Here is a 14,300-nt window from a genome sequence, read left to right on the forward strand (position 1 = left end):
AGACCGTTACCAGGAATCAGCCTGGCTGCTGTTTTCTCAGGGAAAATAGTCAAGCAGCGAGGAGGCAGAAGAGCTGAGCTTAGCATCTGAGCGGATCAGTGATGTACCTCCAGCTGAGCTTTCAACTCGCTCTGCCAGCACCTTTACTGACCCTGGTCCTGTGGGGAACCCTGGGGGAGATCCCAACCTGGACATGAACTGGATGGGAAGGAAAGGGGATGGAGGGAGAAGAAAGGCGAGGTGAGAGGAGAGGAGGGGCATGTGGGAGGTATAAAGGAGGTTAGGAGCATCTCCTTTTTCAGTAGGTAACAGCAACACAGTTGCTTTTTTGTTTTCAGCCTCAGGCAGCGTTTCTAAACTCACAACGAGTTGAGTTGTCTTGTAAATCCAGGTATTTTACACCAGAATTAGCAAGATGTGAGAAACTCTCCCTGCCAAAATCCAAAGCCACAAAGAGCATATGAGTGTGACTAAGAGAGGCTGATTTTGAGGCGAGAAGAGAAGTAAATACACAGGTTCCTCTGGCTCTTCACAAGTCCTGCTGCTGCTGTTGCCTGGGTAACACTTTTCAGATTGAAATGTCCTTCTTCCATCAGAGGATTGAAGGTTATCCATCTCATTGTCTCCTTCTCCCTGCGTCCATTCTTCACATCATCTCATCTGGCAGGATCCAGAACAGCATCTCTCTGCAGACATGCACTCAGTGGAAAGCCTTTGTCACAACTGGACTATCGGGGTGCTTTCTCTGCCCTGCACTCCTCCGCTCCCTCCGTTCACTCGTCTCTGGAATAAATGTAACGCTACGATGCACAAGCTGTGGCAGTTTTCAGTTCAGTCGTGAATTATTGAATTGCCTATGAGGCTTTCCGTCACATTTATTCTTCCTTTGATGCAAAATTGAATCTAATCATTATTTTGTCAAATATGGTTTGAGGAGTTGCTGCTGCTCAATTTTGGCACAAAAATACCAGAGGGAGAGACACATTTCTGCACTCTGTTGCTTTATTTGGTTTAAAACTGTCTCTAGACTCTAAACTGTGCTCAGCTGACATCTTCCCACACACCAAAACACAGTTTGTGTGTCTGAGACAGTGGGTGTGTCCTCACAGAGTCAGACCGGGATCCACTGATGGGACACACGACCACTGTGCACCGTGGGGCTGCTGCTGCGATGAAAAACAGGACGCGAGGGGAGGGAGGAGTGCTGAAGTTGTGATGTGACTGTGATACCTGTGTGAGTTTGTGGTGGTTAAGCCTTCGACTGGAATGTAAAAGCTGCCGTTTGCCTCCGATGATGCCAAACTGCTCACTTCCAGTAGCTGCTTCACAAAAAATGCTTTGCAGTGGTTCCCTGGTGGAAAAACGAGCAGCACAAAGTGTTGAGTTTGCATTAATGATATCTAACATACAGGAGCTCTTCAGCTCAGCTCAGTCACTTCCTGACGTGTGCGTGCAGTGGAAATGATACAAGCTCACCTCACAGTGCCCACGGCTCAGGAGTGATAACGAGCCGGTTTAAGGAGGACGTGCTGTAGGTGAGAGGGCAGAGCTTCGGTCTGATGGTGGGGGCTTCCTGCAGCCCTCAATCACTAGATCCTAAAAATGCAAATGTGATTCTCAAAATCCAATAAATATTCTAATTACTGATTTAAATGGGTTGCTTGATAAACACATGCTGTTAGCAGTTAAGACACAAATGTCACCCATGTGGGCGTGACGGTACATCTGGACACTGAATTTTGAATTTAGCAGAGAGACAGCTGGGTGCACAGCACAGACAGAACAACCTGCTAAACACAGTTTTATTCAGTTTGACTGGTGTAAAAAAAGGCTGCATTCATAAATATGCAAAAAGAAGCTCTCTTATCATGTTACCCATCACCTCCTTTGTCGTTTGTGTGGATAAACGTGGCCTAAGGTGACCCAGCTAGATGACGGGCCCATAAACATGTGATTGATGTGGCTGACTAGAGTTACAGCACAGGCTGAACTTAGAGTCGAGGCTGAGCGTCAGCCGCCAAGACTCTTCATCAGGAGGCCAAAAAAAGAAGACGGGGGTCTGTGCTGATTGGTTGTAGAGCCTGAGTGAGACTGACCTGCAGGGAGGTGTGGGTGCTCTCTGTGCTCACGCCGCAGCACAACACAGGACCTCTTCTCTGGAAACACTAAGCAGGAGCCACGTTGTGTTTCACCTAATACGTCTAACTTTTGGCTGTGCTGCTCCATTTTATACTTAATAGTGTAAACAGTGAATGTTTGTATTGACTGCTGCATTTCAAAGATTGACAACGTGCCCTTTTCCTCTTCCAATATTATGATCTAACACAGCGATTCATAGAGCCTTGTGCCAGTAGGTGGTTCTTGCTATTTGTGGCTCTCACAGTTACTAAGAATGAGTGCTTTGTAATGATCTCACACACACACACACACACACACACACACGCAGTCCTTCCTCTCCTCTGCTGATGCTGACGATGTTCACTCCATCTCTGTGTTATGTGCCTGTGCTTCCTCCCCCTCACGCCCACGCTTCCACTCTTTGTGCTGCTGATCACCAGCTTCATCGCCACGGGCTTGGAAGATGTCTCTCTGTGTCTTTATGTGGAAAGTTAAAGCAAACCGCCCCCCCCCCCCCCACGTCTGTCTTTAGATCCTCTTTGTCCTTCCTTTTACTTCTTTATATTGTTTACAGCACCTTGCGTCCTCCCTTTAAAGGCGAGATGGTGCAGCAGTGTTTGTTCTGACATTTTCAGGCCACTCCGGCTCTCCAACAATAATGTTATGGTGTCGCTCTCTCTGCCCTTCTGAGCTTTATTTGGGTAACACCTGGGGCAATAAATCAGAACAATATCTTTATGGTAGATGTAGGACTGTTTCTGGGATGTATTAGCCTTTGTGCTGCCTGCATTGCCGCCTTATTCTGTCCTGTCGTCTGTTTCCCCGGCTCTGTCGGTCCCTGACACACCTGGGGATGAAGCTGCTTTGTTGCCGTTTTCCATTATGAATGAAGCCAGTTTTCTGCCCGCCCATTCATCTCTGCTGCAGCAGGAGACGCTGAGCTGTCAGCCTCACTTTCCCCACACCCCGCCCTCATGACCCTGTTTGTGTGTGTGTGTGTCCCACATGAGCGGTGAATAGATGGCAGAGCTGGTAGTATGTGTTGGCATCATGTTGGTGACTGTCCACGTTTGTAAGGTGATAAATGCTGGAGGCAGAACCTGAGTGTGCAGCTCTGCCCCTTTCTGTCCGGCTTATATCGGCTCTGGTCATTTCTTTCAGTCCTGCAGCACAGCAAACACACACACACACACACACACACACACACACACACACACACACTCAAACGTCTCCTCGTCCTTGAGAGCAGTGTGTGACAGCCGGGTTCACTGGGAACGCAGCCGTGTCCATCATGTGTCCATCACTTGGTTTGAGAGCCTCACATCTGTCCTTCAGCTCCTGCCTTCATATATCTGACTCTCATCTGGAAACATTCGGGGAACCCCTGTAACTAGATCAGCTCCAGACTTTCATTGGACGGCGGTCACCGAGCAGCCCCCCCACCCCTATTTACCCCGGCTAGCAGGGTGTGCTTAATGTGTTGGAAATTTCATTTATCTCTCCTCCTCCTCTCCTATCTCACCCTCTTCATCTCTCCTCTCAGTGGCCAGTGATTGCCTGCAGCCTCCCCACTTTCTTCTCCTCTTAGCCCCCCCCCCTCTCGTCTCCCTGGGGCTGACTGCCTTTCTCCTACTAGTGAGGGAGATGCATAGAGGGTGAATGAGCGAGGCGGGAATAAGAACTGAGAGAGGCAGATAAGGGAAAGGGGGAGAGAGAATGTGAATACATGTTGGTGCACTCACTGAGAAGTTTCAGGTTTTTCACTCACAGACTGAGAATAAGTCACGGAGACGCCAGACTCTTCATGTCATTCTCTCTCTGTCGTCAGCATGAAATATTGAGTAGCTGTGTGCTTTAGAACACGCGAGGACGGGAGGATTTGATGAAGGTAAAAATGGCGTCAGACATCTTCTTCTTCTCTATAGGCTCCATTTACCATCTGCTGGACTGGTTAACCCACTTCACTGGGAACAAGTAGCATTAACATTCTGCTGTCTCACATTAAGTTTCTCTCAGCAGCTTCCTCATTCACAGGCTTCCTCATTCATACACACACACTCGTGCCATGTTTACACCTGCCTGACTGCCTCAGGTTGATTCTATAACTGAGAAGCTTATTAAAGCCTTACTGAGGAACCAGTGTTTATTATTTCCCCTGAAAAGCAGTTTTATGGCTTTTCACTGTACAAGATGGTTTAGGTGTCAGGTTTAGGTGTCAGGTTTAGGTGATGTCAGGTTTAGATGTCAGGTTTAGGGCAGAGTTTGAAGCTGTGGTCAAGGCTTTTGAGGATAATTGTCTTCTTGCTTTCACACAGAATTCTGCGTCAGGACTTGCTGAGCTGCTGCTGCTGCTGCTGTGTGTTGAATTAATTGAATTATTTTTAGACTTTTGGATCGTACTGCAGTTAAAGCAGCTATCAGGTGCTTTATATTCCCACTGCCTCACTGTCTCGTAGATTAAGACTTGAGTTGTGGCTTTTATTTGTTGGAGTTTCACCTTGCGGTGACTTGATCAGGGTTAGACTCTACCAACTGTTTTCATGTGGAGAATTCTACATTTGAAACGAGAGCACGCCCAAAGGCCTGTTCGATGGCACTATCTGACACGGAGGCCCACTTAACTTAGCATCTGCGACATCTAAGATTAACCATTAGCCAGTCTGAGCTGTGAGACATCTTGCAGAAGGGGACATCTGAGTCCTCTGGCTGCTTGCTGATGAGTCGTTTCCAGTAATTAAAGCTGCTGAGAATCACGTCAGTTCAAGCCTGGAGAATGTGCAGAGGTGACAAAATGCTGGAGACTGGCTCTGAGCTGGTGTAAACACTCCGGTTTGTGCAGGCAGGCGTCTAATTCAGCAGACGTACAGCACGTGAAGCACGACGGATAAGGAGCTGGTGTGATTGGAGTTACCTGAGAAGGCTGCTGGCCGTGCACCACACCGAGTTTAGGGTCTGTGATGGGTGGAGATCGGTCCCACGGCTGCAGCAGCCTCATAACACACCAGGCCATAAGTCAATCAGTAAATCAATACCAGGCTGCCAGTGGTGGCTTATTTCCTCAGTGTGAAGAGGAGTATGAAGCACGTTTCTGTCTCAGTCCTGAAAGAGTCGCACGTGATGAATGTTTGATACCTGCTATATCATCGAAAATGTCTATGTTCTGTATGTTTCTCTTCTTTCTTCCTTCAACATGCTCCATATGATCATGATAATAACAATTTCTATCATGTAGGAGCAGAGAACTACTGTAATAGTTTGTTAGATTAGGATGTTTATTTAAAACAGGGTTTTACTTTAATAGCTTTTAAATGCCAGTTGCTTGTCTTGTAACTGAGAAAAAATGCAGGGCTAATTATTGCTAGTGTTTTAGTGTCCAGCCAGTGAACCACCACAGCGTATGTCTCACTGTAGTCAGAGGAGAGTCCTGAAAATGTACTTCCCTGCTGACCGATGTGTTCCCTTTAGCTGTAAGCAGACCGTATGTATCCTCACCTGTTGGGATCTTATTGTGTTTTATCCACAAAGAAAAGGTGCTGTCAGATGGGATTCAACCAGCTGGGGCCTTTTTAGTATCGGGGGAATGAAGCGGTGTGTTTTTCAGTGTGTATACGCTCTGTGCGGTGCAGTCGGTATCTGGAGAGAACAGCTGCGGTCCTCTGTGGCAATCTAATCACCAGAAATAGACGGGGCCTCCTGCCTGGTGCTGCTCACAGCTCCTTCTCCCCTCTATTTTCAGAAGAGCAGTTTCTCCCATTTGAAATTATATTAATGCCTGCGGGAATAATTATCGTTTGCTTGTAAAGCATCAATTTGGACTCCTGTCTTTGTTGTGTTTTTTTTATATAGCGGCACAAGTTTTGTTGCACATTAATCGTCCTCCAACGGGCCGAGATGTTCAGGACAGTGTTCTGTACTGTGGTCCAGCATGAAGCCCTAATAACACAGTAGATTACTTTACTTTACTGGACTCTACATCTATTCTAATAAGGCATGTAGTTAAAACCAGCCTGCTGGTAGATATCTCTGTGTTATTGCTAAGTTAAACCTGTAGTATTTTCTGAAGGGAGCTTATTGACCCAAACTGCCACATTATTCTGTAATAGTGTTGCTGCAGCTTGAATTTGCTGCCAGACTGAATATGAGTCAGTTTGGCAGAGACTGAACTTCAGTAAATATCCACAACACAGCGTCACCGCTTCGACAAATGCTGCTCCTCCTCCACAGTAACGGACCTGAGAAGACTCTTGGCAGTTCGTGGACACTTTTCTTGAATGCAGGCCCCTCCTATGAGTCGTGTGCCTGACTTGTCATAGATAAAGAAGAGGCGATAATCATCATCTTGGCACTAAGGTCCATTGTTTGAGAGCTTGTTTGTGTTGAGAAGTCTCGTGTCAATCACAATTAGCAATAAAGGGAAGTGTGTTTCATATAATGACCTCAAACAGAGTTTCAAGATTTAATTCTGCTCGTTTGCAGGCGTAGAAACTGAGAGCTGGAGGGGAAAGATGCCGTCAGTGCACCTCTGCAGGGTCGCTGTGTGTTTGGTCCTAAAGACCTGAGCCACCACAGTGTGAAGATATATTCTACCAAAACGGGGATAATACACTCTGTCCTTACTTGTTGAATGTAATTCACCAAGTTAAAGGAAAGGTAATTCTGTGTGTGTATGCGTGCGTTAACATGCAGGGACAGAAGGCAGATCTATGAATGGATGATTCATAGATCAGCGCTCTGATAGCAGAAAGGACACAGCAGATGTGTCATTAGAGAATTACTGCCATCGTGCATGGCCTCTTAGTATAAGCTGCTTCACTTGATTAACTAATGTATAGCTTACATTTAGTGGCAGTGTGGCTCAGTGTGTGTGTGTGTGTGTCCTGGGTCGACAACGCCTCTTGGCAAATGCATGCTGGGATACGCCTCAGCCTCGTGTAGCTCGCCGTTACTAACTAAGTTATGAGGCAATTCAATAAATCCACTTCATTTGCAGGAAAAGTGATCAATCTGCTGATCCAACTCTCAAACAGGAGCTTCTTTACAACATTTAATCACAACATGACTGAACATGTAGAAAAGGAGAAATGTATTTTCACTGAACACTGGACGGATCCACGATGTGCAGCTTTCTGAGGAAAACAAACCAAGAATGTATTTTTTCATTGGTTCAAAAATGTGATTGTGATGCAGGTGGAGAGAATATTTGTTCAGCTGGTCTTTCTTTGGTAAATCAGGTCCAAACGGTTTGTTTTTGGCAGCGTTGCCTCTTAAATGTACCGGCTACGGCAGATGGTTTTTGGAAATGTCGTGCTCATGCCTGACCTTTCTGCTTTTTACTGCCTACTGTGGAGCACCGAGGGTCGGTGGAGCGTTGAAGTAGTGACTGAGCAGCTTGCGTTGTAAAAGTGTCTGTGATCAGACCCCCCCAGAGGCCACACACATGGGCCTAATATGAGCAGTTAATGGGCTGCACTGGTTGTTGCTGTGTGCCGTCAAGGTGCTCTCAGTGTTTGTAATGGAGGAGGAGCCCACTTTACCTCCATCTTCTCCTCCGTCAGGGCTCCGAGGCAGAACCTCTGAGTGCGCATACGAACTAGAAGGTGAAAGTATTTTAGTCATTCCAGTCTGCAGTGACCCTCTGACACACACACACACACACACACACACACTCACGCTCACATCAAAGCGGCCATATTTTGTGCATTTCCTCTAATGTGGTAACGGTCAGTTTGTAATTCATACATAGCAAATAAACAAGCTAATCCTGGTTGATGTGAGGAGCAGCTGCAGCTCCTCTGACTGACAGTCACAGCAGCAGAGGCTTCCTCACACACACACACACACACACACACACTTGCCCCGGCGTTTCACACCCTAGTCCTACTGTCTCTCACACGCGGCTCCAACCGCACAGTTTATTTGAATTGCTGCAGAAAGGAAATTGCCTCGGTCAGTGTCGGAAATAGAAAATAAAGCACAACTACCACTTTCACGCCTCATTATTTTAAGCCTCTTTTTAAGCTCATAGCCACATTCTGTAGCTCCTGATGCTGCTATTGCTATTTTGAAAACAGGTTTGCTATTTTCCTTCAGCGTTGTGGTCGACTTTGTTTCCACTTTGAACTGATGATGATGCTCCCCAGCGTGACCTGTCTGTCTGTCTGTCTGTCTGTCTGTTCCTCAGCAGGAGGTACTGTCTGCTCCTTTCACCCGTCAGACCGTCAGGAGAGCACATGGCCTTCGGTCAGCAGCCCACTCCACACTCTTCACCCAGCCCCCCACCGCCCTGTCTCCACAGGTTAGTGTGTCTGCATGCACGGGTGTATGGGAACTGAAAATAACATATCACTTTGATTTCACATTATTGATCTCTGTGACATGCAGCCTCTACAGCAACTCCCTATTCATTAGGTCAGTGTGTGTGTGTGTGTGTGTGTGTGTGTGTGTGTGTCCGGAGCGTCTCGATATATTGACAGCAGCGTGTCCACCAGCACTGTCAGCACTTTTTGACACCTGCATCAGCCTCATTTGGAGAGTCAGTGTCATTATGGGGCCAAGATTTCAGATTGTTGTAGATATCTGATCAATAGCTGCCTGCAGTCAGTGTAACCTGCATCATCCTGCATTAAGAAGCTGCCCTCAGATTTTCAGCTCCCTTGAGGCTTTTTAAGTGCTGAAAGAATAAAAACTTCAATGGAAAATCTTCTGTGTTGGCAGCATCTGTCCAGATGTATTTTTGGATCCGTTTTGACCACAAAAACCTGTCATCCAAATCCCAGTAATCCGACTCCGCTTGTCCCTGTTCTGACTGGAAATAATCTGTTGTTGTTTCTATTATTTTCAGTTTAGCAGCGATTAGCATGTAGTGCCTATTTAGCGGAGAATCCTTTGAAGGTTGATGAGTTCACTGGGCGGCAGCCTTTTGATAAAGTCTTTACCAGAAATCTATTCAAATGTATTCAAAAATCCCCCTGTTCAAAGCAACGCCCCCACCGGGGCGTCGTTACCCTGATTCAGTGCTGTCGACACGCAGCGCTTCGTGCCGCCATATGAAGCCCGTTTCCCACTGAACCTTAATACGGCCTGCAAATCAGCACGTTGACAAGTGTGAATGTGGGCTGTAAACACCAGCGTGTGGACGCAGTGTGCCGTGTAACCATGGAGAACAAGCTGTTTTGGTGACATGCGGCTTTGATGTTGAAGGAAACCAATCAGAAGTGAGCCACCGTGTCATTTCACCACAGCACGGCTGTATGTGGGACACTGGAAGTGAATAGTTGAGTCTGCATGAAAAAAGTATTAGATCTAAAACAGATAATGATTAGTGCCACATGGAGAGAGATTCTTTCTTTCTTTGCATCAGCACAGTCAGATTAGAGACCCAGAGGTCATCATGAGCCACTAAACTGAGCTGCAGATGTTTCATACTCTCCACTGTCTGGTGCTCACACTGAAATTTGCTACCTGACAGAATAAAGGATGAACCTGTTTTTGTGCATGCCGTCCGGTAGCGTGACATCATTCTTCCTCAGTGTTTTGCCATCTGTGTTTGGAGCGCACTGAGTTCACTCACTCTCATTGTCTTTTCTACGCTGTTGTTGTATTGTGGTGCTGTAATGTTGTTTCCACAGAGCTGCTGTCTTTGAGCGTAACGTACAAAAGAACACAACTGTGCCGACACATCAGTGAAGCAGACTTCTGCATTAACTAACTTTGGTTTCTGTGCTTAACTGAGTTTAACTAGGGTGGAAACTTGGAAACAACAAGTTGACGTGGTCCATTTAGTGGCCTCTTCTGGAGCTTTTGATTGAATCACATCATCTCAATCAGCAGTTGTTGTAGTTGTCACATACTTTATGCAGGGGTGGTACACCGAAGAGTAAAAAGGATTAGAAGGAGAAGAAGAAAGGAATCCAAAGCACAACATTTTAGTTAGTTAAGTTAATTAATGAGTATTGAATAATAATAAGTTGAATAATAAGTCTTGTATTTTCCGTCCTTGCTGCCTTTAAAGTTTCAAAGCTAATTCTAAATGTGTGTTGAGTTTGGATTGTTTTGCAAACTACTTTTTCCAAAGTCATGAACGATCTTTGAAAGTTTGAACATGAACATGAAGTCCTTAAAGTTCATGACAGCTACTAACCTACTGAAGCTCAGGGGGAGATACTTTTATCAGCTCGTGCTGTAAACACTTAACCTGAGTGAGTGTGTGTGTGTGTGTGTGTGTGTGTGTGTGTGTGTGTGTGTGTGTGTGTGTGTGTGTGTGTGTGTGTGTGTGTGTGTGTGTGTGTGTGTGTGTGTGTGTGTGCACGGTGAATTCACTTGGTTCCTACATGGCATCTCTTGAGGATTACAGGATTATTAGGACTAGAGGATTAACGCTGCTGCAATGTTCTCAGCACAAGGTGTCATATCAGCGTCCTTCCAATAGAACATGACGGCCAGTCATAAGATCTGGCAGCACTTTGTCCCTCGTCACTTTCCCCAACGTGGCGTAGTCACACCACACCTCTTTGCATCGGTATTCCTGTGAGTGAGGTCCAGCCAGAATCCGATAAGCAGACACATTATGTTAAAAAGATCAGCTCAAGGTTAAGTGTGTGTATTTTTCACCAGGAAATGCTCTTGGCCCACTGACGAGCTGCACAGGATGAAAATTTTATGATGAGAACAGGATATTTGTTCCTTGAGTGCTTCGCAATCCTCCTGCTGTGGATAGCAGTGCATTAGCATCCTATTCTTTCTGTGCACGTGTGTGTGTGTGTGTGTGTGTGTGTGTGTGTGTGTGTGTGTGTGTGTGTGTATGTGTGTGTGTGTGTGTGTGTGTGTGTGGTTACGTGTAAGGCAGAGAGTGTATGCTCGGTGTGCTTTGTTTGTGCTGGTGCGTGCGTGTTTATGTGTCATTGGGCTACATGAAATGGAGAAGGCGGGCCTGAGTTTGCACAGGGGGGTGGGGGTGGTTGTACGGCTTCCCTCGGACTGTGTTTACATTTCTCTGCAGCAGGCGAAGCTTTGGGGGAAGGTCGGCGCAGCAGGACAGAGGAAATGTATATATTACTTACACTGCTTGAAAGTAAAAACATCAGCTGGTGGGTGTCGTAGCGAGGCCTCGTTCACCACAGCTAGGAGGGAGCTAGTCGACGGTCCCGAGTGTCCCTCCCTGTGCTACGTAGCCTCCAGAGGGAGAGCTGTTTGTTCAGAGGGCAGGGGAGGGAGGAGGCACGGGAGGCTCATCGGGGAGTGTTTGCCTTGCCAGGGCTTGTTCTCTTTGCTAGGTAGGGCTGAGGATAATATTGTCATAACTGCAGCAGGAGGTGGAGACATCAGCAGAAACAGACACTCCAGTCGAAGGAAAATCAGGTTGCATAAACTTGTTAGCCTTGCAAACACGCTCTGAGCTCAGGCCTGCTGCACCGGCTGCTGTGTGTCGACTGCATTGTCTTCACTCAGTACATCTTTTTTCCATTTTTTTCCTTTTTTCATTTCAATGACATCCCTCTCCCTCGCTCCTGCATTGCTGCAGTACAGACACTTGTCTCCTACTTGGCTAAGCAAGAGCTCCCTCCCTCCCTTCCCTCCTCCCGTCCTCCCCCCGTCTTTACTTGGCATCCATCAGCTTAGCTGCAGCTTCCTATGAGGCCTGATGGGTCACGGCCACACACACACACACACACACACACACACACATATTCGTGCATGGACCTCTCGACCCATCTGCGACTCCGCTCCTACAGATGGGAGCCATGACAATTAGGGGAAGTTGACAAATTTCACACGACACATGAAGAAAAAAATCTAAATGAGGACGAAACGGCAAAGTTCGTGTGATTCATGTCACTCAGTGTGTGACAGTGAAGCGGTGCACACTGAGCACACTGAGCACACCGAGTCGGCTACGACAGACAGAACAGGAAGATCTGTGTGGATGGCAGCTGATACAGGTGTGGTATCAGGGCAGGGCGGTCTGCAGCCTGCAGAGCTCTTCAGCAGGTCACACTTGACAGGTGCTGTGAACCTCTGACTCACCTTCACCAAACCTGTGTATGTCACAAGGATCTCTCTCCTTCCCCTGAGAAAGCTTCTACCCCGTCTTGTAATTTTCTTCCTGAAGGCAGGGAAGACACCGATCAGCAGAGGAACAACACTGTTCTGTCAGTTCAAGTGCTTATTGCTCTTTCCTCTCTCTTCGTAGGGCCATTTTGTCAGTAATCTTCACAGACTTCACACTCTGTCCCGTCTCTGGCAGGTGGGTGTAGCTCAAGAGCAGAAAGCTCAACGCACAGGCTTTCATCAGCGTGGTGAGGAGTTAAGAAATGTCTAATTACTGCAAGCAAAGGCTGCTGTTTCCCTTTAACTGTTGCTGTGTGGGTGCGTCTCTGACTGTGAGGACATGTTTCCTTCCCCTCTTTCTCTCCTTCACGTCTCTACAAGTTTGTGCCAAGCAACTTTTCAGGACCATAAACTGTGTGGAGGTGGTTGTCCAAACATGAAGCTCTGCTTTTCTCAGCCAGAGAAGGATTTAGTTTGAAGGTTGTCACTAAGTATTTGCAGTCGACACTCATTTTGATATCGGACTTATTTTTAGTTGTAGGAATGTCGGAAGAAAAAATGTATTTAAAAAAAAGGCTTTGCTCTTCTGACGATGTTCTCGGAGGTTTATTCGTTCGAAACAAATCAACAATCATCCCTCTGCTACGGGGCAGAGCCCTGGAGGTTTTCAAAGTTAGTGGACTAGAGGGGTGGAGAGTGAGGGAAGGTGCTGCAACTGCAGTCAAACACTGTAACTCAGTCACATCTTAAGATATGATTATAGACACAAGTGCCCCGTGTTAATAAAGCAGAGTCTGTAGAAGCTGCAGAAAACAGAACCTGCTTGAGAATCATCACGTTTTTATGTTTTCTTCAGTGTCAAACTAACCCACTGCCAGCTGTCTGTGTGTCCACGGGTGGACTGCAAAGAGGAACTACTAATGAGTCATTCGGTGAAACCTTCAGTGTCTCCAAACCTGCTCCACGCCTTCCAGCGTCGTGTCTAATGAAGACCCACGACAGAGCCTGCCTGTCCAGGTGTCTACATCCTACCTCTGCGGCTCAAGCAGGAGCTCATAATCTGAGCCGATGAACTAACAGAAGATTAACGGGACATGCTTGTGCTGAAGGCCTCTCCTGATCGTTCCTCGGTCCCGGCTCTCCCAGTGGGGCAGCGGGAAAAACGAGCTAAATCTGTAGTTTTAAACCTTTTTATTTGCTTTTATCTCTCACGGTTGGCAGGCAAAGGGAGGGAGGAATAAATGAGCGGTCTCACTCCTGCGACCGGCTTCTATATGTGTTCATTTGCATCTCCTGGTTTACAGAACGGCACCACTGCTGCAAACAGATGGAGCTTCTGGAGTTCAGCACAAGAAAGCACCAGCAGACTTTTTCAGTTTTAATTAGCTCCGCTCTTAATTAGGAAGTCGCTCGGATGTACAGTAATTGTGTGTTTTGAGTGGCGATGCGACGTGAGTCATCACAGCTTTTATCAGATTACAAGTGTCGTCTGTCAGCTGATGTGAGGAGAAACAAAAAGAACCGAATATTTGGAAACGGCTCCGTGTGTCAGTGACGCTGACAGACAAACTGTGATGCCTTCTAATCCGATTGATTATTCCACGATGACACTAAAACTACCACCATCACTGTCTTTAATCACGTTATTGATCTATTTGTCTCCGTGTTTGTACTTTTCACACATTTTGTATCCAACAGAAAGTGAAGCTTAAAAACAGATCTTGGTTTATTGAGCTTCTTCTTTCGATGTTACTGAATATCGGTGAACAAACCAGTGAAGTCGGGATATAAAAGACAGATTCCAACTATTTGTTTGGGAATATCAACCTGAAGAGTGATTCTCTGCAGACGTGTCAGATTGTTGATTTTTGATCTTTAAACTTTGGTTTCAGATCGAAACACGTTTCAGTCTGAACAGAACTTCACAGTGAATCTCAGCCATTGATCACAAAAATCAATATGAAGAAAGCAAATCTCCTTTTAGGACATTTTCTGCCATGTGTTTGAACACAGCCATTGATGTTAACACCTTAAACCCTTATTGATTATAACCTTTGTTTAACTCAGTCATGAGTCATGATTACCGCCTGAAAGTTTCTGCCAGCCTCAAAGGAACGAGTCACACAAACTCTTTC

General features: G+C 46.4%; 1 protein-coding gene across 2 annotated transcripts in view; it reads left to right on the forward strand.

Annotated features, from left to right (window-relative positions):
* Positions 1 to 14,300, forward strand: part of mcu (mitochondrial calcium uniporter) — a 47,449-nt gene that overhangs the window by 12,478 nt on the left and 20,671 nt on the right. The window contains exon 2 of one of the 2 annotated variants that reach the window (XM_070841268.1): positions 8,300 to 8,413. In XM_070841268.1, coding sequence (XP_070697369.1) covers positions 8,300 to 8,413 — 114 coding nt within the window. The remainder of the gene's footprint in view (positions 1 to 8,299; positions 8,414 to 14,300) is intronic. The other variant, XM_070841269.1, reaches the window with a different exon arrangement.

This window comes from Pempheris klunzingeri, chromosome 12 (genome assembly GCF_042242105.1).
Source record: "Pempheris klunzingeri isolate RE-2024b chromosome 12, fPemKlu1.hap1, whole genome shotgun sequence".
Classification (NCBI taxonomy): Eukaryota; Metazoa; Chordata; class Actinopteri; order Acropomatiformes; family Pempheridae; genus Pempheris; species Pempheris klunzingeri.